Raw genomic sequence first — 25,045 nt, 5'->3', positions numbered from 1 at the left:
GTAAAGCATTATTCCACCAACAACGAAAGCAAGTTACATTGTTTTTTTTGGTCTATGCTGATTCCAAAGCTTTCTTGGAAAGTTTCTTGGTGTTGTATGTAGATTCGACTTCAAAAACCGAGTCAAAAAAAGAAAGTGTCGCGGTTGTACTACTCCTAACCATTGTTAGTAAGTTGTGGATACAGAATGTTGGAAGTAGGGGGCTCTTGACTTACATTGATCGCTGCTCACCTCGTTCCACGGCATCTAGAATATCATCAAACTTGACAATACGAACTTCAGGGGATCCTGGAGTGGCAATCCCTTCCCTGATACGGTCAGCTTTGGCGTCGTAAGAGAGCCTCTTCACCTCCTTGTCAGACCAGATCTCCTTGTATGTACCCCACCAAGTTGGCGATCTTTCTGCAATGACTACACGCTTGATACCATCCCAGATGCCCAATATCTCGGTCAAGACATCTTCCTCGCTCTCGCCACTACCCCACCCGGCATTCATCGAAAAAACATTTTCGACTTTTTGGATCTCTTCAGAGATGACATCATCTTCCCCCGATAGAATTTCGAAATGCTCACATGTGCTACCACCAACAAGACTTACATAGTCTTGCTGATAATTGAAGTAGATAGGATTGCGAAGAATACCTTTGAATATAACTGAGTATCTTTTGAGTGCTTCTTTTCTAGAGTCGCGACAAACGTGCAGAACCACCGGCATAATATAATCACCCCGAAACCCTTCCTCTCCTGATCCATCCTCGGCGCAAGGTTTAACACGAACAATCTGTCGATCATCCGCAGCCGCAGCCCAGATCATAAGCTGAAGTTCCGCCGGTAATCTGGGAAAGAGACAGAATGAACGCCGGGCTTTGAAATAAGGATCCAAATTGTGGTCGACGCCGATAATGAGAGGATTGGGAGGTTCGAATAGCTGCATGTTGCGAAGACTAGTCTCCATTCGGAGAAGATCGAAGGTTTGTGGGTGCATCTCTATAATATTTTGTAATTTTCTGCAAGTAGTTGTTAGTTTGAAAAGAATGCGCAAGTGTTTATGGGAAATCCACGCGTTCTTGTACTTACTTTGATACGGCAGTACAGGGTCACAAAAAGCGTAGTAGGCACTCATCTGATTTGCTTCCCACCGCCGTAGTGACAGGATAATTGTTCTTTTAAAATATGCCTTTCTCCTTTACAGGTATATTTTGTTATGGAATTCAACGACTCTTCAAGTAAATAAGAGAGCGGCGGTGCTCTTATTGTCTGACCTGTCACCGAGGTTTCACCGACTCATAAACACGAGAGATCAAAGTGAATACATAAATTGATAAACATGAAGATCCAAGTGAGGCAGAGCAGGGATTAAAAGTTTTGATTCCAAAGGGCTCTCAAAAGTCAAAGAATTTCAGAGCCTCAAATTTACCAACAAACTTGCTTCACTATCAAGTTGGCACATCGGCGGTTGTTGTTAATTCGAAAACAACAACATACACAGATTTTACAGTTTCTTTGCAAGCCAAACAAGCCATGGCGGTCACTACACTGGAGAGATTCACATGTTTTCCCAAACTACCTCTCGAGCTCCAGATGATCGTCTGGTCCTTTTATCCCTATGTTGATAGACAGATCATTAATATCACAGAGGCACCGGAAGCAGTTTACGGTATAGGTCCATACACCAACCGCTCTAAAACAGGAGATAAATTGAATCCACTTGCAGTGGACTTCCCAAACGCAATGTTTATCAGTGTGAAGTACATCGTCCCCTCACCTTTGCAAATTTGCCAACAGTCCAGAAAGGTGGCTCTTCAGCATTACCGACGAGTCATTGCTACATATGGCGATACCAAGGAGGGTCCAGCGCCTTTCTACATTAACTCATATCAGGATTCTATTCTATTCGAGGACACACTGGCCATTTCACCACACTCCCACCTTCCAACGATTTCTTTTTGGATGTTTAATGGAAGAACTCTTTCAACTCCCGACGGTGAAAACATCTGCACTTCAGTGGCCACTCGTTGGGCTGGGAGCGAACCTCCAAATGTGGATCATCTTCTGTATACGTTATCCAGATTTCCAGAAGTTAAACAATTATACTTTCTTGATTGCCCTTCTGGACCCTTCCCTGTGTCACGTTGGTCGAACTGTAACATACAGTGGATGAGCAGGGATAAAATCAAGGAGCTTGTCAAGCAATGGATAGAAATTTTATTGGATTTCACGAAAGATGGAACGCTTTCTGATTGTGCACCAGACTCAATAGATTTAAAGAAACGAAAGGGCATCTTCCGGAGCAGTTGGGCGTTGCCACTAATAAGCTGCATTACCACCGAAGAATTCTTTTCTCTCAGAAACACGGAGGCTGAATGATTGAAGGTGAGTTGGATTAGCACTGATGAACTTAAATTACATCTCCACAAGACCAAATCTGAACTGACTATATCTAGTTAAAAGATCTCTCGGCGAAAATTAAAAACGTGGTGGGTCAAGTAGCAAGAGTATATTGGCTACCTCGTTTCAAACATGACTTCCGCGAAATCGTGGCTTTGGTTGTTTTTCAGTGTTCATCTTTTTCATCTTTTTTTCTTTTCAAGAAAATACTTGAATAGGAAGGGTTAAAAAGATTTTGTTTTCAACAATGGTTTGGTGCGCTAAATCTAGGGGGAGGGACCATACACAATGAGTGTGGCAGGCAAGTCTTAGCAAGCAATTTTTTCGGGAGCACAATTTGGAAAACAGAGTTGGGTATGTGGAGTTGCAGCCTGATACACCTGAATTGCTGAATAGATTCATAATTTGAAAATATAATCGCTGCACTTACTTTTATAGAATTGTGAAAAGTGAGACACATATGTTAATTTTTAAGCCTTTGAACCTCTCGACTTGTTTATCGTAATAAAATGTGATGATCCTATAAGCAATAATAGTTGAAGACAATGATTACGGCAGCTGGCTATGAGCCATTGTAGGGGCATGAAGTGGTAGTACAGTACTGCCAAATGACAAATGCGGATTTATGCACTTCTACGGCAAGTAAAAATGGTACCATGACTTCATCCAACATCCCACTTACTCAACGAACTGGACGTACAGCTGACTCTGAGTCTCATCTCCTTGAACATCATCTCAAAAAATAGGCGAGTCAATTTTTTTAGCTTGATGTACCCATTCAAGAAGAGATTTTTATCGACACTGTGTGTATCAATATAGAAACAAGCATTACAACTCAAAATGGCATCTCTGGCACATCAAATCAAGATTCGTCAGAGGGATAAGAGGATACGTAATTTCCTTCTGAAACAAAGAAGAAGAAGAGAAGCTGCTCTACATGTTGCGCGCGAAGAAATCTTCCATCATTCCTTGTCTGGAGGATGCTACTCCATTCCCGAGTACCAAGATTTCATATCTGTCCCCTCCTCTGGTCTACCTCTGCGAAGAGTCTTCGTTTCTATGTTCTACAAGAAAAACCCTTCATATCAACGCTTCTCGGAACGTTACCAGCCAAAATATAACTCATGATATGGGAATTTTCATCAAACAAGCCGATATATATGAGGCACCGATATAGACCCCATCAGAAAGAACTCGTTCAATTATCACAAGGATTAACTAGCATCTAAACTAGTAAAAGAATGACTTTTGCTATAGTGTGACTATGTAGGACATGATGGTTCGTGCCGAATGCAAAGAAAAAAAGGGGGGGGGGGTTCATTAATGACTAAGCTGAAAGACCCACACCGCAGTACTACATCAAAAACTACTCCCGTCTATCACCAAGGTATTTTCCGTTAACTGTTTCATCTTCCACGTATCTGGTCCATTCATAGTACTTGTTTATATGGTCTGGGATATTTGCGTTTCCTTCCTCGAACTAATTGACTCCCGAGGATATCGCCGCGTTACGACTTGCTATAGCTTTTACGCGATGATGAATGGCAGTGTAGGTGAGCTTGCAAGATGCAGTCGAATATGTAGGGTCGGAAGCAAGGTCAGAAGCCGATAAGACTAGCATGGAACGAAGAAGATAATCATGCTGGTACAATATTAGTGATCCACTCAAATATTTTAGCTAAAGAAGTGGCTTACATCTGAAGCGATGCTTGGTATCTCATGAGTCCACACGGAGTCATTCCAAATAGGATGATGCGGGTATGCTTCCTGAATGAAGTGGTGAAAAAGCCGAAAGTCTACCATGCTAAAAACTGGGCTGGTGGTCTGAATAGGGCGAGGAATTCGTGAAGCAAGTGAGGATCCATGTATTGAAATCCCAGAGCATGACCGGCCATTCACAATTGAGCCCTCTGTGGTCGCAATAGTCACAGATTGGATGATTTTCTTTGCACTGAAGCTCATATCAGTATAGCGGATATTGAGGAGGCTTCAGATTAATACTTTGATGCGGGCTTTCTTGCAATTCAGACATCCTGTTCTAGATTTCTTGTGCCCCTTGCGGGCCTTCCTCTCGCTGCTAACGAGTATCTGAGACGGAGCTTCCAGCGAAAAGTTTTGTGGAGCCAACCTAGAGTCACTCTTGTAATCTTCCATAGTCAAATACTCAACATAATCTGGTTATAGATATTTTGATGTTAGAGGTCTCTGTACTTGCAATGGTGAGGGAAGAGAGGGTACCGAGGCTTTGTGAACAATCGAAGCTCGTGTAATCTTGAATTAAGCTCTTTATAAGCATAAAAGCCGTCTAATTCTCCATATCATTCTACAATTACATAGTTCTCAGCCCCAGTGATAGATTATGCCGCCTAAAACAAGACGTGTCAGCTGGTGAGATGTTGTGGCTGCTTTGGCTTGTTTAGCGAGAACCACTCCAATAGGGGAAACACAACAAGGTTATTCCTTGCATCACATTTCCAAGTGACGCTAGTCTTCCAAGTCCACAACATTAAGGTCTAGATCCGTCAACGCCGAACTCAGAATTATAACAGAAAAGACCGAATAAACGGTATACGAAGTCGCAATTCCAGTGTCCGCAGCTCCCCTCCAAAATCACAGGACATGATGCTGAAAAACGAAAAACGATGATCACATGACTTGAGATCCGCACATCAATGCGAACATCACTTCGATTGGACTTTCCCTAGACATTTTAATCTCAGCGAAACTACACTATACTCATTGGCCAAAGATTTAGCTATGTTATACGATAGATCTGATAGCAATCTCTTCAATGGAGACTGTTAATTTTCGAACTCATGTTTTCCTTAATGCAGAAGTTTACATATCCGCAGTTGTTGAATCATCAGCTTAATTGTCGTCAAAACATCAAACATGCTGCTAGAAGACTACTAAAATTGGTGTTGATTGCTTGAATGCTTTCACTCAATTCTATTTTTGAGGTCATAGATATCTTCTCTGATGTTAGCTTCACGGAAGTCTGAGGTCTAGTTGACCCCTGCAAACAAATCACATTAAAAATGGCGGATGTACAGCCCAGTGGCATGTCTTGAATATAATTTCCTTTTCATCAAATTTCTTTCTAGACTTGAATGGCAAGCAAGAAATTACTCACTTTAGAGTGAAGAGATGAAAGAAGTTGGAACCTTTCTCAAGGCTTAGACGTCTCGTCTTGTCTCCAAGCAATCATATGCAAAATTATGAGGGGCTACCTTCATCTTGTCTTCTTAGTCAGTCATGTATACCTCTTAACTGTATGCTAAGAGGTTGATTCATTAAATGTATAGATCTAATCCCTACTTCAATACTTTGAAGCCTTCATGCCAAGACCTGATAATAAATATGTTGTTCTTCAAATTTTGTTTCTTTATGTTTGATAAATGAGCAAAATAGGGACCTAGCTCCTAATCCTGGCTGTATAATTGTTTCACAGTCCAGCGTTTTGGTATCCAACTGTTGAATTATCAATCATGTGTTCATGAAGAGGGCACTGTATTAGCTAGCGAGGCGCTAGCGCTTCTTATACAAGTACTAGCTCCCCATAATCAAGAATGCTCGAGAACAATTACAACTAGAAAAGACTAGAGGACTTCACACTTATCAACAAAATTGATACCAACACCAATATTTTCGAAAAATACCAGAGCTTACGTATTCTGAACCATCAAATATTTCCTCTCATAGTGTTTCAGCATAAACTCACCTTTTCAAACACAAGTGTTTTGGCAGAAAAGCCGAAAATCGACTCTAAATTGTATTATAATTTTCGAAATCCTCGAACTCTTACAGCTCTTTTAGAATACTATTGCCCTTCCTTGTACATTCAAGCTAGCAGTCAACTGGTCGACCGAAAGCCTACGCGAACAGACTATCACTGTTCTGTATCAATACGATCCATTCCTTCGGTGTGTAGAAGATTTACTAGCGCGGTAAATGTGAGCTTTAACCTTAAGTCTTGCTCTATTGATAAGATCTATACTTACGTGCCTAACTAGCAGCATGAATTCATAGCCTCTGCCTTTATCTCTGAAGCAGACAACCCATACAAACGGAGATTCATTGACAATCTTCCAGAGTCTTCCAACGGAGATGAGTCAAGTGATCTGATGGAGAGATCTATAATGTCCCTGAAATTGTGTTTGTTTGTTCTCAATGCGATCCAGATTTCTCCAAAGCATGTCAACGTTCATGATCTGTGGTTGGGATAGCTATTGTGGGAGAACTAGGGGGAGGGCTCCGAGGGGACTTATAAGAGGCTATTACACTTGAGTTTAAGGGGCTATTATGAGGAATGGATTCAGTTTGATAGGGCGAGCTGTATAAGCTTTTCTGTTCAGCTGTACTATTGATGTCAACCGTTGAGCAAAACATCCAGATATGCAATGTCGGCGTTTTAGAATTGATTCATAGCACTGCAGCAAAATAATTTTAAGTCATTTCAACATTATTGCTCCTTCTTTCCTTGCCATACCAATTTCTGCAAATATATCTATACAATCATCAAAGTAACTTTGCAGCTGTTGTTCCTCATTCCCAAACATTCCGAATAACAATATTTCTTCATTATGTCTTCTACACAACAAACACAATCCGAATCATCGAATTCCGCCAACACTGACAGCACTGGAACCTTTAGAAGTCTTCCTCGTGAGCTTCATGACATGATATGGTCTCAAGTTCCAGTAATCCCAGGCCGATCCCACTGGTCAGACCGGCGAGAAGCAATTCAAAATGAAAATCAAATATTCTGGAAACCCCAACAACCGATCTTTGAACGCAAGAGCCGTAATCCTTTCCTCCAACAGATACATGTTTGATCATAAGATCACAAAGTCCCAGGTTGTCAACACCGCGAAGGACACCTTTATGTTCAATGGGATCAGTTCAGTTAGACGAGCATAATCAGCATACGGGAGCTGCTATCACCAAAACTGGTGCGGTGGACTCGGAGCCTGCATGCTATCCAACAATACAGAACCTAGTCGTCACACCGTTGCTAGATTTTAAAAAACCCGGGCCCATAACCATATTTGATCTGGCTCGACCGTCTTCGCAAGGAAATTGATTTTAACAAGTTTATCTTGGGGAAAATCCTACGCGAGCTTCTAGAGTCTGTCAGCAAAGTACAGACTCTTAAAAAGACAGATCTTTTGACTGAAGAGGAGCAGATGCCGGGATCCGGACCTGTTGAGCAAACTGATGGTCGGCTCATGGATCTATTTGCAGAAGACGATGAGTTGCAAAGTCGCTATGGAGAGAGGCTTAGAATGCCAGAAGTTGTGTGCCTGACGATGATGGAATTTCCTGAGGAACTGGGGAGAGTAGATCGCAGATATGGTAGACCTTGAGGGTCTCATAATTGCGCTGGGGAGATTTGATGTAGTATGAGGGGTTTAGAGCTTTCGGATAGATTCTATATCTGATTTTATCATAGTGAAATGAAGTACCATCATTATGTAGCAAATATACAGATTTCAGAATGGAACCATATTATCTCGTTATTTCAATCAAGTGAATTCAGCATATCAAAAAATAGAATCACTAGATCGTGGTAAAAAGATGTGAAGCGTGTGGCGTGATATGTGACTCTCACCTCAATTCACTTGTAGATTACCATATTACAGCGAGCCCGCGTATGTATAAATGATCTAAGTATGCTCTGGGATACTTTATTCCTAAGATCTTCGCAACAACCAACAAAACTCCGCAAATGGCGACTCCAGTCTTTAAGTCGAGATGAAGGCTCGAATCCTGTCGGAATAACAGCATAGCTGGACCCGAAATTTTGGAGCCTCAAGAGCACCGGGACAAACGACGAGTTTCCTCCACAACTAATCGAAATCAAGAAGTACGATGTCAAATTTGAAGCACTTGCAAACGGACAGGCAAGCGATTACAGTAATCGGAGACCCTGGATCATTAATTTCGAGGTCAAATCCATTCGCAAATCACAAAACTTCCCAAAATCGGTCAACTTCATTCCTTGTGCTTTGCATCTTTCACCAAGTTGCTTCAAACTCGACTACAAGATTAAGAATCCAATGTTCTTTCGTCCTTCTTGCGACGTCCTCTTTTTTCGGGAATTTAGTCACTTGTTGGAGTATGCTGTAGCAACGAAAGGTATTGTTACTAATCATACTGCGTTGGGCCTGGTGACAAATGAGACTTTTCCAAAAGTCGAAAGGTTGGTGGTAGAATTCGAAGTTCGTAAGCCAATAAATTGGACTTTTCACGACGTTTTGGTGGGGCTTTTCCCAGTTATCAAGGAGGTTGGAACACTGAAGGGACTCATATTGTTGGTGGGACGACAGTCCCTTCGAGGAGGTGAAATAGGAACCTTTCGCATCGATGAAGACCTAAAAAAGCCCGTTGATGAAAGCCCTGGTGTATATTCACCCCCAGTAGGTGTTTATATGCCCAAGGTAACTTGTATGACAATGGAAACCTTCGAATCGACATTTGATTGGTATGAGTTAGGTCAAACGGACGGATGAATGGTGCTTATACCTGCACTTGGGTTAAGACTTCGAACACTTTACAGCACTAGAGTGGGTAGTGGTTACTTCTGAATTATGGCTGGGCGAGATTTGCAGCCAGAGGGTGATGTGGCGAGACTAGAAGTAAGAGATGATACGATGGTTTCCCTAAAAGAAATGATCTGGACTACAATTTATTTGATGTGCAAATGCCGTATATCCTGTGACTTTCGGATCTTTAAGTTCTTTTTGCAGAGGTATCGTGTACAAACTCTGGAACAGGCGTGGCAATGGACGACTCTCAAATCGAATAAATCGAGTGCCCATAACAAATTGAATCTTTTCAATGACCCGGCAGTCTTATCAGAACCAACATATACAGCATAATTTAAGCATATACTCTGTGGCTACTACTTTCCGGGTGACGTCAAGGTAGGCGTCTCATTTATGTTGTGCCGATTCGATGATTTGGGAGCTTCCGGATCCATCGGGTTCCATGGACATTTGATTACTTTCTTCCTTCACATTTTCTCGAATAACATTCACAGCAGACTGTGTTTCTTTCCATGTTGCTCTAAGATATCTTACAGTATTCCAAAGAGATACCGGCGGACTCCGGGGCAGGACCGGGGGAGAAATAGAGCGAGCAAGATCCACGCTTACAAAATCTCCACGAGTTTCCCTTTCAAGCTGCAAGATTGTTATTTGTCGTCTGCAATAATTGCTATCATATTCAATCTTATGGAAATTTTTATCTCTTCAAATCACCAAACTTTCCCAGGAATTTATATTGTTTCGAATATCAAAAGGCATTTGAATTTGAGTCCACCAGGTCTTAGTCATTGAACTACTTAGCTGACTAAGCCCGAAGAAACCCCTGCACGTACCTGTTTCTAAGCAACCATTGTTCTGTCTTGCTTTCGAGTAAACAGTATTCATTATCATCAAGCATATGCAGACTAAATCAAGCAAACTTTCAAGAGAACGATTTTATCGCTTGGGAAAATTAAGCCAAAGGAACTCAATCACAAGGACAACTACATAAACCGCCAATTCACCATACAATAACTCCGAGAGTTCGAAAATCTAAGAAATTATGTCTGAATTGGAAGCAACGTCTAGAAGCTTCATGAAAGTGCCAGAGATGCGACTTGCAATCTGGGAAGCCTTAGTCCCACCACCTAGGCGAATATACATGCAAAGATCCAGCATGTCTCTCGGGGACAATAGATGCTGGGTGGCTAAAGTCAACTCTGATTCCGGGTCTCCCACAATTCCAAATCCTCCTGTTCTAATTGGGATATGCGCTGAATCCCGGGATTATTTTATTCGCGAGAAAGGATACACTATATTTAGCTGTTGCCTCATGAGCCCAATATACGTGAATTATTCAAAAGATCAGCTTTGGTTCGAGTCTTTATCTCGTCTTTGGGGTTACGCCAGGAACGTTTCTTATCAAGATCGCCAGGGAAGGCGCAACAGCCAAATGAATGAAGAAGTTTTGCAATTATCCAGAATTAAAAAACTTGGTATGAGCTTGACTGACAAGGATAAGATAGGGCGGTTCTCTGCCCGTATAATGATTCATATAATCAAGAGGCTCCCCGAATTGGAAGAGGTTATCTTTGAGCTTCCAAAAGATAGATTTGACGATTACAAAGCTAACGTAGATGGAAAGTTAAGCAGTTTCGAGGAAAGGATACGGGGCCACAATATCCTCGATCCGAGAGCCCCTCCACGGCTTATTTTCATAATGCAGGAAGTTGTAGCTCCTCCTGAAGATATATGAGCGCAGACTTCTGGAATTCATGTGGAGCCTTAGAAATGAGAGGGGAGGATGGGATACCTCGTAGGTGGTGGGATGCAGCAGTGTGATGAGTGCTCAGAGACACTCAAGGTCTCGGATGAAATCATATCTTCAATGTGTGATGCACGATTGGAACGAATCATTCGAACAAGTAGGAAAACTTGAGACTATCGAACTATCCAAAGCAATTGATCCAAAACGCATCAGCAACGACCATAGCGAAGCATTTACTTTGTTTACCAGCCTTGGACCCGAACTTCGTATTGCCATGTGCGAGCTAGCAGTGGCAGCTGCAACACCTACTTTGTTGGAATTGATATATCCATTTCCATATGAACCAGAACACCCAGAGGATTGTTTAAAAAGTGCAAAATGGGCCTACCGCCAATTGATCACAACTTCAAATCTTTTGATGAATCTGAATACTACACGTTTTTCAAGAGTTCCGAGACGTGGCATTAAGATATATGGCCTATTGTATGTTCCAATTATCAGCCCAATGCTATTCCGCCCCTCAGTCGACTTTCTCAGTTTCCATGATATGCATGACATGAAAGAATGTACAGATATGGGCACACCATATAAGTTCTACCAAAACTCTGGGGTCAAAGTCAAGAGAGTTTCTATTGCTGCTCATCCAGTCTGGCCAAAATGACCCTTCCGCTCTAGTACCGTTTTTCGGCAAGAGCCCGTGCAAGATCCAACCCGAGAGATATGGAAGCTCATCTTGCTTTTCGAGGATCTCGAACACATTATCTTCCACTTCCTGGACATTTGGTTTTACGAAAATTCATGGAAGCAACATGGCCTACCCAGACCCCGAGTTGAGATGAGGTTGCAGAGGTTTCTTGGAGACCATGCGCATGGACAAAAAACCCTACCGATTAATCTATAAGGCTATCCGGATGAGCACAAATCACTGCCCGATAATTCAGCGCACCCATTACCATCACCGCGAATGCCAAAAATTGCATACATGACCTTGGATGAACTTTCAGCTGCTCATCTGAGGAGACAACCGTATATGTGATTGCTCTCGCGTTGTACCCAATTTGGCATGGTATTACCCCTCGTCCAGCGAAGACTTCGAATGCCAACACAGAGCTCATAGTAATTGAATTAATCATCAAGGACGCACTCTGCACGCTCTTGTAACATCTCGCTAGGTAGTTCTCGAAGCTGGAGGGTTTTATCGGGTTTATATGGGCCAGACTTCGAGGTTATCTATGTATTATAGTTCATATTTGATCATGTGCCAAAAACTAGTCAGGTGTTAGATAATGCAAATTCGTTGGTTTTCGACATGAATAGATATTCCATAGACTAAACGGCTCTTTAATTGTGATTGAACGTCTTTCTCGTGCTAGAGTGGACAGAATCTTTCGACTTGAGTGCTTTTTGGAGTAACACTGTTCAAGGTCTAGCGGTAGTCAGGAATACTAGTAAATATGGACCCAACAATGCTGCTACTATTGCAGCCTTCCTTGAAAGTAGGACTAGCGCCAGAACTTCTGTTAAGGAATATATGCTGGTACGTGATACTTCAGAAGATAGTTGGAGTCAAGGACATGGTGAAAGATAAAGAAAAGTGTTTGAGGATGTTTTGGGTACCTCTGTGAGTTGTCGGTCGAGGTAATGGAAGAGGCAATGCTCGAATTACACTTGATGACTGGGGGATGTAGAGCACTTCTACGGTTACAAGCTGAAGATCTCGTGAGACGAAGCTATAACCACACACATCATGGCTCGGATCTATCGCAACCGCTTTTCGCCACCAGCATGGCGCCACAATCTAGTGGTAATTTTTCATGTCCTCGGGAAGTTGGTGATGCAAGGCTCATCAATAATTCTACATGTCCCAGTGCTTTTCTTAGTATCAGCAGCCAAGAATAGAATATTGCTCTTTTTTAAAGAATTTCCTGCGTGATAAAACTTTCTGCCGTAGTATTTCGTCTCTTAACAAAGATTAGCTAGAGTCTTTAGAGAATTCGTTGCTCTGTATCTGCAGAAGAGCTTCTCGTCCATGTTGCGCTTCGGTATTATTGAGTTGAGCTCGTGGAAATTACAAGAAGCTTGCAGTAGATCTTCTGCAGACGAATGAACAGATCCGTATCTAGAACAGATATCCTTCATTTTATTGACATACCATGAGCAACAGATGCGATATCTTCAGCGTTCGCAGCAACCTTGTTCAACTTAACGTGAGATTCTTTAGTAGTTTTAATACTCTGCAAGATTTTGAGTTTGACGAAAGTTGCGACGAATGTATAGTATCGAAATGTTCCATTATGTTCGTTTCTGAACCCTACGACAGTAGGGTTGTTAGTCGGCTCCTATTGAATACCCCCGAGAATCTAGGCTCAAGTTGCGGCGGGAAATTTGGTAGTAGATATCTGGGTACAGTGCATAGTATATGGCCGACAAGCTATAGTGTTATCGCCCACAGAGTTATTGACGCGCATTGAATCAATGCATCTTCGCTATTGCTCGGAGTTCTGTAGACAGAATTTCACATTTGGTATTTGATTGTCATTCTGGGATAGTCTAGATGGGTCGTTTATAAGGAGTCTGCTCAAATATATACTGACGTGATGTTAGTGAGTACTCATGGTTCCAGGAGCAAAGAGTAATGGAGACAAAGCTTGTAATCTAACTACATTCGCGGTGGACAAAATCGACGGCAGATTTTGTAACTCGATGTAGAACAATGGAGATGGAATATGTGCGGGCAGGAATAGTGGACCAGACCCAGAATGCGCGAATCGGATTCGAATGATTTCGAGGAAGTAGTCTCGCAGTAGACGTCGATGAATTCCTGAAGGATATTTTCTTAAGAATGACTGGCATTTTATTGCGACTGGTCGTCCGCGTAGGAGGAGCATTGGGTTGAGTACAGTGTTTCATCTGTGAGAAGCAGTTGTCGTTGCTCTCGATTGCTGATGAAATTCAGTCGAGGGCACTAAACTGCCGCGAAGACTTCACGAATATTCAAAGCGTGTATTTCTTGAAGTTCCCGTAATACATTCCAAGATCCATTCATTCCGTATGTCTTTCTTCTTTTCACGGCTCTTATTATGATCCACCATGATTACTTCTGGTGCATCTCTTCATTTGCGTTAGCTGGGATGTTTTGAATTAACTACCTTTGTTATCGAGCTAGCTATCTTGGCAAAGCTTCCTGAATTTGGATACATAACTCCAACTCCACTACCCTTCGATATTTTTCCTTTGATCTTTGAGTAATAAAGTAAGTTCATACAAAGATCCACAGCTTTATAAATGACCTTTTTGTCTCCGTAAGGATCAAGCATAGCAATCAAGCGCATAGCAAGACTTCTGTGTACTTCCATGTGCTTTAATCAATATAGCACGCCACACCCCACTCTCATGATTGTAGGCTCTTCTAGTGCATCCATGATTCTCCTTATTGTTTCGAACAAGCCTACAAGCAATCATGTGCACATAGTCAAAGGTTTCGCGCATCTAGATCCGCGGTCTCTGCGAAGGTGTGGCATCTATGCAACAAAAGTCGAGAGTTCCATGGTTTCGAAGTAACAAGGACTCTATACCATCTTTTGTGTTGTAACCATGCAATTCAATCTGATTCGTCACACAAGTAATAATATGATAGCGCTTTGCTAATTCTGTTCATGATTCCTTATGTAGTTGAAGTCTTATTTTCGCTCTTATCCTCGTGAATTTGTCGTGGAGTCCATGGAGATCTGTAAGTTGAATTGTTAGTGAGTTTATATGAACATATTGCAGAAGAAACTATCAAAACTTCAAATATCCATGCATATGGCTTACGATAACGCTTCTTGAGACTTGGAGAGTCAAACACCAAGTGATTCTGTGAGAATATAACCTGCTGTGTAAGGTTCGAGAGCATCTAGGACTCTTCTGGTAAGTTCAATTGATAAAAGATGCTGACAACAAAACTGATCTCGGTGACATCTTCAAATCAAGTCAAAACGACCAAAACTTGGCTGAAGCTTAAAGAATTTACACTTGCGTATGTGTGTTTACAGGCGAAAGAACACTGAGCACCTTTTTTCTCTTAACGAATCTTTTGAGTCAAGTCAATGATATCTTACAATTTATACCTTCAATTAGTACTTGTAAACTCAAGTTCTGTATCATATAACAACTCTTGACTCTTCAAGTTAAGCAAATTGGTTGGTCTTTCAATTAATTTCTCGCTTCGAAAGGGGTAGGAAACATATCCAAACTGAACTACCCCAAACAGCATTAAATTTTAAATACAAACAAGATACACAACTAGAAATTCAATCAATAAATCAAAAATTTCCACTGATATACGAATGGGTACTAGCGCAATCTGACTCGGTTTCGCTCAGCCCTCGCACACTGTCAATTTTGAGTCCAGCAGAACAATCTTCCACGCCGACCGCTTTTCAAAACGCGGAATAAGCTATCGATTTCAACAAAAATCAAACACACGCGACTCTGTCTTTCATCTTAGCAACATCTCTTCTGCCTTACTGTATCAGATAAATTGTGCTCAGTCTAGATATATTCTTTAGAGGCCACTAGCTAAGTATAATAAGCCATCATGGATAAAACCCGTCAAGACTCCGTAGGTTCTATCTTGTTTATAAACGGAAATACTTTGTTTGTGAGGATATAACTAACTATTTAATGTAGGGTTCAAATGCCCACAGTGTTACTGGCACACCCACTATCCAACAAACCAGTCGAAGAACCCAAACAGGAGCTGCAATTAGAACACAAGTCGCAATTGCAACGCAGTCAAACTTTTTTGAGCTTTTTGGAGAGTTCCCGCCCGAATTGAAAACAAAGATCTTGAACATCGCCGCCCGTGAGGTTCCTCGTACCATCGAGATGATACCACAAGGAAACCATCGAGGATACACACCTGCGCTACTTGGAGTCAGTCATATGGCCCGCGAAGAGGCTTTGAAAGTTTACAATGCGTTGCTACCAGGATCTCCACAGCCTGTCTACTTCAACCCGGACAACGATACCCTTATATTGAATATTGCACTAACGATGGCAACGATTTTTCGAATAGCACCACCTGTGTTATTGTCAACTGCATTAGCACCACCTGCATTAGCACCAATCGTATTGCCACCACCTGGATTGACGCCAATTGCATTGCCACCAATCCCATTACCGCCAGCTGCATTGACGCTGATTGCATTACCACCACCTACGATGATTTCATTTTCATTAACAGCACCTGCCCTGGATAGATTTACGTTTGTCGAAATCCTTGACCCTAGTAACATGCCCGACGTCCCGGAATGGATGGCTTCCATGGGAATCAAATCGTTTGTAGTTAGGTTAGGATTTTGACCCGTTTTTGGAAAGATCTCATGGCTCTTGTTACACGTTGGGGCTATAAATACGAAAAAATCCAGCTTTTTCTGTCTCTTTCTTGCCAAATGGAGTATTCGGGAAAGCTTCGATCATACCTGATGGTCTCATTGGCACAATCTATCTTGCTCAACCATTCACCGTTCGTATTTCGATCTCAATCAGCACAATACCTTCATTCTTTCAAAGCAACGGTTGCTACCTCGTTTTTTCATCCCGAGCCGTGAAATATGTTTCATCTCTAATCAACCACGGCAGTGCTCTCCTCCTCTCACCAACTTCCAAAAGTTTTTTCAGTCTATGACTATTTGGATTTCCGGAAGTATCAGAGACTCACTGCGCAAGTTGAGTACTGGCATGGCAATTTAGGAGGTTCAAAACAACATTGCAGTCAGCGAAGAACATCCAGACAGTATTTCCAGGAAGATTCGATGGGAGAAAAGCATAGTTGGTGAGACTCTCAATACCACCAGCTTAGTCATTTACTTTTTGTTCTGGATTCAGCTTTCTACAACATAACATCTTTGTCGCTTCGACGACAGGTACCAGATATTCTACTTTCCTTGCTTTTTTGTCAATCATGGATATTTTTGCTCAGAGAACTTTTCTTTGTTGTGCGGTTTATGGTGCTAGAAGGCGTCAGCTAAACATCCTGTAACTTTCAAATTACACATGACAAGGCACAACGGTTCAGAATGAATAGGCCTTTAGCGTCTCGTTCTATTCTTTGTATGTATTCCATAGGTCTCAAATAAACATTTTAAAGAATTCATGCTTCCAATTGTGCAGCGTTAAAAGCGTGGCAGCTACCATTGATTTTGCGGTGTAACGTGAAAACTCAACGCATAAAAGCCTGCACCCTGTCAAGACTCTTGTATCGACAAATAAGTCTCTGGTTAATGCCACAAAGTCAACTTTTTATGTTCGGCTGCATGATGGAGTATGTGTATAAAAGGCTAAAGATCAGGCTGGGAGCTGCCTTCGGTGTATTTTGAGGCGAAGCACACGGGCGCTTGCATGGCATATGTTGCACCAAATATGCACATGCAATTAATGCACAAGGCTATGTTTAGGCTTCTTAATGAGATTATTTAGGCAGGCATAATTAAATGGCATGTATTAAAACTTGCTGAATAAATATTGAGCCTGAGAGAACAAATTGCGTACAAAATCGTGGATCTTCAAAATCCTTCTCGCTAAGCAAGTTGGGCAGCTTAGAGTTGTAAAATTTCGTGATTGTTAGAAGTATATGCATGTGGTTCGAATCGATTTCTGGTATCCCTGAAATTTCGAATACCTCTTGATCATGAGAGTATGCCCAATGAATACACGAAGAGAAAAATTTATTGGCATATACCCTGAGAGTGATAGACTTCCACCTCTTAAAGCTGGAGCTGCTATTCCCCTCCAGTTATTTCCATATCTATGGATATTGCGAAATCCGCGGCTCAAAATGACTTGAACTAGACGATCTGTAAAGTCACTCTTGTAGGTTCAGAGCTCTCGCTACGACTCAGGTCAAATTGGTAATATATGTGTTCCATGCTGGAGGGTTGGCTCATCACCACCGCACAAGCTACCAAACATGTTCATTGCCCAGTCCCTCACGCCTTACAAGTAATATGTTGGTAAGTTATGTGTGCCAAAACTAAGACCGAGTCCACAGTCCAGGATTATCGGAATCCATTGAGGAAGAAGAGTTGAAGATATCTGAAGAATCGACGAGAAGAAGTAAAACATGAGTATACAGCATCCAGGTGCCAGAGCGCGCTCCTGAGTGACTGTTAGTAAATGAATTAGTCAATGAGGAACCTAGACTTACTCGGTGATGTCCAAGATTCCCAGAGAATTCATTCCAGTACTCAAAATAAGACCGACAGGAAATAGGAGGAGCCAGAGGAGGAAGACGCTGTACGCATGTTAATTCCTTGATACGCTCTGCATCCCATAAGACGGGACTGACCAGACGGATACAAGGCTTCATCCTTCGCCCTCTAATGCCATCGTCCCTGACAAAATATTGACTGGGGCGAAGAAGCATTCGAAAAGGATGATAGCAACTAGAATCCCTCTTCTCCCTGGAGAAAGAGGATGAGTTGATTTCGGACTATCGTGAAAACACTCGGTATCGATATCTACTGAATGGCCTTCGAGTATGTTTTCAAGTGGAGGCAGAGATATTTCGGATATTGTAGCCATCTTTGAAGCTTAGCCGGATAGCAGCGAAGTTGCATAGGAGAGAAAGAATGCCTATAATCGCAAAATATCCGTCTAATTGATGTGTAATACGGGGATTGATGATTTGTGTTTTGTAAACAGCAAATATATGAATAAGAAGGTGGGAAGTCAAGGTATATGACAGGTCAACTACCTAGTAAAATAGATATAGATGTGTGTGTGTGTAGTTTATAGCGCCAAGATTTGAGTGAAATTTGATATCTTGAGTGCACAATTCTAGGTGACGGTTTCGTTCATGGGGAGCCATTCATCGCATCTATTGGGCGAAAGAATTCCTTATTGCTGAACTCGTCCGCACAATGATGCTGATAGGCCGGGGCTCAAATCAATGCGTCATGACTGCTCCTTGCCCCACTGCAGTAGGGTGAGAGATTAAACACAAGGCTTTCTTGGGTACCAAGAGGCGCCAGATCTTAAGTCGTGAAGCATCTCCCCTTTAAATATTCCTATTCTCGAGGCTCAGTGGTCGGTAAGGCTTCTGTCAGGTTTTACTACATAGTTCATGCTGTGTAAGTTTAGGTTTGCTCTAACACAGCGTCTTCGCACGGAACACCGCTCCAACACGTACACAAAAAGTATTGTCTCGCAAATTGCGGAGCCTTCTTGATTCATTCATATACCAGCACTACACCCCAGAGAGAAGAACAATATCAAGGAACCAGTGGAAACACAGAAACCGACTTCGATTTGCAAGCGATATCATCGAAACTGAAACGAGCAGTATTCCGTAAGGTCCGATAATCATTGATGCTGAGTAATGTTGTTGACTTTGTAGTAGTACCAGTTTAAGAGTCTTGCCCATGGGAGACCTAGAATATATGCTGAAGATGGAAAATGGGAAGGCAATGCACCAATGTGGTGGCTTCCATTTGTGTCAATTTTTACCCCTAAATGCATCCCTCTCCACCGAAAAATGGGCTTTGAGATCCGAGCCTCTATCAGCCGATATCAATTCAATCAGTCATAAAATGGAACCCCGGATACAAAATTCCCATACTTCGATTTTGACCATTGTTTCCCGCCGGCCATCATGCCATTCTCTCTCCCTCTTGACTCTCGCACTCCTAAACATCGACTCTTCACTTCTCATGAGCGCAACCTTCATCTGCCTGAATTATAGCAGAAATTTAGAGACACCCAGCTCGACTATGTCCACAGTAAGTCTTTCCCGAACCCTCACCAAAGAGTGACTCTAACAATTGCAGATCATCACTCTCATTTTTGACTCCTTAGACCTTCAATTCAATTCTTCACACGACGTCATCACATTCTGCAGCTTCATCCTCGCGACGGGTGTCTTTACTCTCACAACATTTTTATGGATGACACATGGACCCGACTCTTTATGTCCCTCGTGGCTTTTGCTAGTTCAAGCCTATGGATATTGGATAGGTTTTAATCCTGTGGAGTTGGTGCTATGTATCTTCCCCTTGAGTTTTAGCTTTTGGATGATGCTCAATTGGGCAGTGGACTTTCTCCAGAACCGAAGAAACGGACAATATCTTCAACAGGTAGAGGGTAACGATAGTGCGGTGTATTTAGTTTGAGGTGTTGTGGGTTTGAGTTTCTTGAAAACAAGGGCAAGCGTTCGGTTTTGTTTGTCGCCGTGAGAGGTTATGCTTATGAACGGGCATGTGAAACGCTCGCGGGACCAAATACCGTGTTTGACAAGTCTTCATGAATATATGTTGCGTAGAAAGGTAATTTAAGAAACTGTTTCGGATAGGTATGCCTTTTTGAACTTTGTGTATGAAATTTTTGTCTGGGTGTATCCTTCCGATTTCCCTGATCCGTTTCCTCTGACATCGAAAGTTTGAACGTGCGAATGAAAAATCAATTACTGGATTCCCAAACATGATTTGAACTTAAGAAGTCTTCATATTTCCCAGAATAAAATCTTCTTCCAAAAAGTGACCGATATAATTTACTCGGTCGACTTTCGTAAAACGACCTCAAGACCATCCCACCTACCAGCTCTCATAGGATCAAGCTTCCTCAATTCCGAAAGCCAGGCTTTACAATCTTGTATTTCATCATGTTCAGGCAGGCGCATTTCCATTTCACATACAGCAAGTGTGTACTCAAACAAAGCATCAAAAACCCACTTACAGTCCTCACCTCCATCAAGAAAATCCCTCAGATTAATAAGTTGCTGCTTGATATATTCAATACGATCTTCTCGAGAGAAGTTTGGAGTTATGGTTGCATGACCAACAGACTCGGTGAGAGTTGACATGAGAAATTGATGATAGAACCATACAGACTGATCATACGGATATGCATCATTCCACATAGCTTTAGTGATAAGATCAAACTCTGAAGAAATATTAGCATAACTTGTAACGCAATATACTGGACGTAAGTGTACCATCATCCAAAAACTGCCGCCTCTCAGTCGCGGTCGCCTGCCGCTCGTCGAGCAGTCTTGGTATTAGTTTACTTCGGTTGTGCCAAGCCGAGAAGTTTTTCAACTCCGCGTTGATCATTCTTGTAGTGTATGCAAATTCCGATTCGACCATGCTTGAGCCATTCAATTTGGGATCTTCTAATTGTGAAACAACAGTACGTCGGTATCCCCAGCCATGGAAGTTTCGACTATCTCTTGTCAACATCTTCCCCACTAAGACAAGTTCGCGCTGCCACAATCCTCTCGCAACATCGCCAGCCAATCTGTCATTTGCTTCTTTTAATAACCACAATCGATAGTTCCATATCCAATAGCATTTTGGCCAGCCCAACATCAATGGAAATATAAAATCTAAGTCTGCCTGTATCAGATCAAGAATCGTAGAATTCTTCCCAGGATTCAGGAGGTGCGGGTCTGCCCGGATCTTGGTCAAGTCCTCGGAAGACGCAGAGGTAGAGGAGGATGAGATTACGCCAGACGTCGAGTTCTCGGACAGCCCAGAAGAAGGCAATTGGGTATCCAATTCCAATGATGATTCCGATGATTTCGAGAATAATCCATGAATTAGCAAACGCCTGCGGATGTTCCATATCGTATAGTATTCGGGATTCTTTGATAGTAGTTTAGAAGTTAGGTCGAGTACCTCACGGGTATATTGGCGCTCTGCAACCTTTCTAAACATTAGAAATACCATCAGTCAGCTGAGTATTGACATACTTTGAGCTGAATTAGTTCCACCAAAGCTTTGTATTCTTCAATATCCTTTTGTTCCTTCAGCTGCGCCGTTATTGATTTTTGTTCAGTCGTCGCAATTCGTGGCATTCCATGCTATAAATTTAATCAGTCTCAAGTCACCACGAAGTCTTAAGAGACATACGCTTGCCATCTTGAGAACCTTTCCTTCTATTATTGGAGGCGACAAACTGGCTGAATGATAGTTGGCGGGCGGGTGGCTGGCAGTTCAGCCTTGTGAGATAGCTCTTGGAAAATGCGACTCATGAATTTGGAAAGTGGGGCCGGAGTCTTGTCATGTAAGCTCCGATCGAGTGTATGTCGGCTCAATATCGGTTCACGTTGTTAGTCCTTGCTTCCAATATTATCAATATCTCTCGTCCCATCTCGTCTTTTATTTTCTGATAGTTCTCTTTTCTTCATATGTCCAACAACGGGACCAGAAGGATTATCGCCATTCTTACAGTATTACTAACTTCAGCAGTACAGCAGTACATCATTGGCAATGCATGAATTGAATGTTTCTTAGGGTCGTCTTATTTGTGCTATTATCTCACCATAGGTTTCGCCGGTGCCCTTATCCGGTCAACGTTCTTTAGCCATTGACAGGAAGAAGACGTAGGGTAGCTTCGAGGAATTTTCCCCTGGACTACGGATCTACCTATTCCTCCCTTTTCTTTCGGGAAATCAGCGTGAGGTCTAATATTTCTATCTACTTTCCATTGTTCTTTTTCGCGAGAGAGTGTCGATAAGCCGCTGTTCCTTCGCATCTTATCATTGGCCTCCTCGATTGTCACTCTTCATAGCATTGCTATGTCTTCTTTTTATAATGATGGGTGGATCAACAGCTCTCCAAAGATTCTTTGTTCTCCGGACGACTCAGGTTATGACAGTTCATCTCCCAGACGAAGGTTAAGTATATTAAGTGGTGAGCGACTTGTCTACCTTTTGATGCATGTCATTGTCTTATATATTTGCAGACACTCATTCGACTCATGACTCTGTCCTGCCACGGTTCCGGGATGAAAATGGGAAAGAATGGAGAACGAGTCTTTCCATGCGGATCAAAAATGTGATCAATGGAGTTCCTATTGACCAAAATCTGTCAACCATTGCTCCAAATAGTCTTCGGTTTGATGGATCATCAGATAGCCCCAAAACTCCAACTACTTTATCCTCTTCTACAGTACCTCGACCCAATACCAAGTCTAGACCAACTCTTTCGAACACGCTTAGGGCTCGAACATCGGTCGACTCGACCCCAACCAGAAAGTCCACTAGCTCCTTGCATTCTCCCGATCGATTTCTTCCTGTTCTGAAAAGATCTGATTCTGCGGCACAAAGCTTTCGTGCTAACAAAGATCCTGGAAGTCTCTCGCCTTATGAAAGATTAATGAGACATAGTAGTGCAAGCCTTGATGCTTTTAACCCACGTCGACGTGCTACATCACCAATTCCACTAGCTTCTCGACCCGATTCCAGAAGAATTGTTTCTGCAAATCGTGGCCGAGGTATGCAATAGATCAGGGGTAACAATTGTTTTCCATTCTGATCATTTTATAGGTGCTACTGCCCTTATTTTTCAGAGAAGTGCTCCAACAACACCCTTTGGGGAGAGGCAGGTAAGTGCAAGTTTGATTTCCATATTTCCTATGCTCTCTTTCCTCATATTCAGCGAATAGCTATGCAAGATGAAAAATTGAGAAACATTCATCTTTTCTCTGCCGTACTGATTACCACAGGTCAGTGTAGGGACCGTATGGGCCGTCGGAGGAGTGGCTCCTGTGAGCGCTGGCATCTCAGATGGGCGCGGCGGTATGCTAGGCAGTGGGACTAATGCACCATTGTATACAACATCCTTCTCCGCTTCACGTCCAAAAGCACAAGAAGACTTTGAAAAACATGAAGACAGGCTGGCACAAGCATTGGATATTGACCGCACACAACGCGTTTTTGAGTTTCGAAACCCATTAGCCACTCCACTCATTACCCCACTCGATTCTAGGTCCAGGAGGCATATCTTTGACACCAAGACTACATGGAATGGAACAGAGTGGGTGCTTGGTGGACCGGAGCAAAGTCCGTAATTTTGTTTTATGCTTTCCATATGTACAGATTGAGATTCTGATGAGCATACAGAGCAACAATTGCCGCAGGAACCTCGCACGCTTCCTGTTGCTCCTTTCAAATAAGTTTTACATTCGCTGCTATATTGTCTTTACTGATGTTCAGCACAGTTCTGGATGCACCAAATTTACGAGATGACTTTTATTGCTCGGTTCTCGCATACTCTGGAACAAGCCATACACTGGCCGTTGGCCTGGGCTCATTGCTTTATGCATGGTCCGAAATGGCAGGAGTTCATTTGCTTCACGGCGGAACTTCAAATTCTTCTTGGTTGACATCGCTAGCATTTTCATCCACACAAGGAGCCAAATCAATACTTGCATTTGGCAGGTCTGATGGATCTCTGAGTTTGTTGTCACTCTATGATAGTCTATTGCCTAGATTCGAAGTCCAACAGCCCTGTCCTATAGCCTGCGTCACTTGGAGACCTTCGATAACAATGCGACCTTCGCGAAATCCACTTGCCCCGGGTATGATGGTGAAGACAGAAGATCTGATTGTCGGAGATGAACAAGGGAACATATATTACTATGTCGTTGAATGGCCTGATGCATGGGAAATAACTCGCGATGGCTGGTCTGGCTCTATGACACTCATTGCCAAAATCTCTATTCACACCCAACAAATATGCGGTCTCTCATTTTCCACAGATGGCTCATCATTCGCCACTGGAGGTAATGATAATCTTTGTTGTCTTTTCCGTACAAATGAAGTCACCCGGCCTTCTCGTGGTCAACTAGGCACCGCAGAAGAAGTATTCCTTTCCACAGCAGGTATGCGTCGCATACATAGCGTAGCGGGTCAAAGTCGTGTCAAAGAAATCACTTCCGGGGCCGAGAAACATCGTTGGGTTCATGGAGCGGCTGTCAAGGCTATTGCATTTTGCCCCTGGAGAGATGGCCTTATTGCAACCGGCGGTGGAAGCAATGATAAATGCATCCATTTTTTTCACACATCTTCCGGAGCCTGCCTAGCTACCATCAGTGTAGCAGCTCAAGTTACTTCTCTTATTTGGTCCACTACTCGTCGTGAAATTGCAGCCACATTTGGGTACGCGCAACCTGAACATCCATACCGAATCGCCGTCTTTAGCTGGCCAGACTGTAAACAAGTTGCTGCTATTCCATGGGAAGGCGAGCATCGAGCATTATTTGCGATTCCATATCCAGGTGGCCCAAATGAAAGCCATAGTAGTAGGGAAGGGGGAAGGGCCTTGACAAGAACGGCCCAAGAGGGTTGCTTAGTTGTGGCTAGTAGTGATGAAAGTGTTAAGTTTCATGAGGTGTGGACAAGTAGTATGAAGGCTACTAGTGGAGGTGAGGGATTACTAGGTGGAAGTGATATCTTGGAGGGTTTGGAGGGGATTGACAAGGAGGGTGCTGTCATCAGATAAATTTGTGATATGGCATGGAGATGGAGGATGGCGAAGCGCAGATGACTGTTTAAATAACGTGTAAGGAGATGACGTATACAAGAGTCTGTACATCTGTG

General features: G+C 42.6%; 11 protein-coding genes across 11 annotated transcripts; 7 read left to right on the top strand and 4 right to left on the bottom strand.

Moving 5' to 3' along the window:
- Positions 1-52: 52 nt before the first annotated feature.
- Positions 53-985, bottom strand: Bfra_010931 (uncharacterized protein; the record flags this gene model as incomplete). Its single annotated transcript, XM_037341260.1, has 2 exons — positions 53-155; positions 216-985. 2 exons carry the CDS (start codon positions 983-985, stop codon positions 53-55), a joined length of 873 nt encoding a protein of 290 aa, XP_037188679.1.
- Positions 986-1,521: 536 nt separating this feature from the next.
- On the top strand, positions 1,522-2,367 carry Bfra_010930 (uncharacterized protein; the record flags this gene model as incomplete). Its single annotated transcript, XM_037341259.1, has 1 exon — positions 1,522-2,367. One exon carries the CDS (start codon positions 1,522-1,524, stop codon positions 2,365-2,367), a length of 846 nt encoding a protein of 281 aa, XP_037188678.1.
- Positions 2,368-3,228: 861 nt separating this feature from the next.
- Positions 3,229-3,516, top strand: Bfra_010929 (uncharacterized protein; the record flags this gene model as incomplete). Its single annotated transcript, XM_037341258.1, has 1 exon — positions 3,229-3,516. One exon carries the CDS (start codon positions 3,229-3,231, stop codon positions 3,514-3,516), a length of 288 nt encoding a protein of 95 aa, XP_037188677.1.
- A 352-nt stretch (positions 3,517-3,868) lies between these two features.
- Bfra_010928 (uncharacterized protein) lies at positions 3,869-4,350 on the bottom strand (the record flags this gene model as incomplete). The annotated part of the gene is made up of 2 exons (XM_037341257.1): positions 3,869-4,030; positions 4,084-4,350. The coding sequence occupies 2 exons, from the start codon at positions 4,348-4,350 to the stop codon at positions 3,869-3,871; spliced, it is 429 nt and encodes a 142-aa protein (XP_037188676.1).
- Positions 4,351-6,971: 2,621 nt separating this feature from the next.
- Positions 6,972-8,900, top strand: Bfra_010927 (uncharacterized protein; the record flags this gene model as incomplete). The annotated part of the gene is given in 6 exon segments (XM_037341256.1): positions 6,972-7,088; positions 7,099-7,245; positions 7,295-7,390; positions 7,482-7,727; positions 8,031-8,159; positions 8,178-8,900. 6 exon segments carry the CDS (start codon positions 6,972-6,974, stop codon positions 8,898-8,900), a joined length of 1,458 nt encoding a protein of 485 aa, XP_037188675.1.
- Positions 8,901-9,978: 1,078 nt separating this feature from the next.
- Positions 9,979-11,522, top strand: Bfra_010926 (uncharacterized protein; the record flags this gene model as incomplete). The annotated part of the gene is made up of 3 exons (XM_037341255.1): positions 9,979-10,647; positions 10,736-11,308; positions 11,331-11,522. The coding sequence occupies 3 exons, from the start codon at positions 9,979-9,981 to the stop codon at positions 11,520-11,522; spliced, it is 1,434 nt and encodes a 477-aa protein (XP_037188674.1).
- A 3,740-nt stretch (positions 11,523-15,262) lies between these two features.
- Bfra_010925 (uncharacterized protein) lies at positions 15,263-16,029 on the top strand (the record flags this gene model as incomplete). Its single annotated transcript, XM_037341254.1, has 2 exons — positions 15,263-15,286; positions 15,355-16,029. 2 exons carry the CDS (start codon positions 15,263-15,265, stop codon positions 16,027-16,029), a joined length of 699 nt encoding a protein of 232 aa, XP_037188673.1.
- Positions 16,030-17,698: 1,669 nt separating this feature from the next.
- Positions 17,699-18,249, bottom strand: Bfra_010924 (uncharacterized protein; the record flags this gene model as incomplete). The annotated part of the gene is made up of 3 exons (XM_037341253.1): positions 17,699-17,831; positions 17,873-17,959; positions 18,065-18,249. The coding sequence occupies 3 exons, from the start codon at positions 18,247-18,249 to the stop codon at positions 17,699-17,701; spliced, it is 405 nt and encodes a 134-aa protein (XP_037188672.1).
- Positions 18,250-19,088: 839 nt separating this feature from the next.
- On the top strand, positions 19,089-19,835 carry Bfra_010923 (uncharacterized protein; the record flags this gene model as incomplete). The annotated part of the gene is made up of 2 exons (XM_037341252.1): positions 19,089-19,445; positions 19,494-19,835. The coding sequence occupies 2 exons, from the start codon at positions 19,089-19,091 to the stop codon at positions 19,833-19,835; spliced, it is 699 nt and encodes a 232-aa protein (XP_037188671.1).
- Positions 19,836-20,212: 377 nt separating this feature from the next.
- Positions 20,213-21,681, bottom strand: Bfra_010922 (putative protein prenyltransferase alpha subunit repeat protein; the record flags this gene model as incomplete). The annotated part of the gene is made up of 4 exons (XM_037341251.1): positions 21,573-21,681; positions 21,413-21,523; positions 20,657-21,365; positions 20,213-20,604 (listed from the first exon to the last, which is right to left on the bottom strand). The coding sequence occupies exons 1-4, from the start codon at positions 21,579-21,581 to the stop codon at positions 20,213-20,215; spliced, it is 1,221 nt and encodes a 406-aa protein (XP_037188670.1). The 5' UTR covers positions 21,582-21,681.
- A 559-nt stretch (positions 21,682-22,240) lies between these two features.
- Positions 22,241-24,947, top strand: Bfra_010921 (putative wd domain-containing protein; the record flags this gene model as incomplete). Its single annotated transcript, XM_037341250.1, has 5 exons — positions 22,241-22,355; positions 22,408-22,938; positions 22,991-23,049; positions 23,170-23,510; positions 23,567-24,947. The coding sequence occupies 5 exons, from the start codon at positions 22,241-22,243 to the stop codon at positions 24,945-24,947; spliced, it is 2,427 nt and encodes an 808-aa protein (XP_037188669.1).
- Between the last annotated feature and the right edge of the window lie 98 nt (positions 24,948-25,045).

The sequence above is a fragment of the Botrytis fragariae genome (genome assembly GCF_013461495.1).
Source record: "Botrytis fragariae strain BVB16 chromosome Unknown tig00000223, whole genome shotgun sequence".
Taxonomy (NCBI): domain Eukaryota; kingdom Fungi; phylum Ascomycota; class Leotiomycetes; order Helotiales; family Sclerotiniaceae; genus Botrytis; species Botrytis fragariae.
This window is presented reverse-complemented; position numbering and strand designations above follow the sequence as displayed.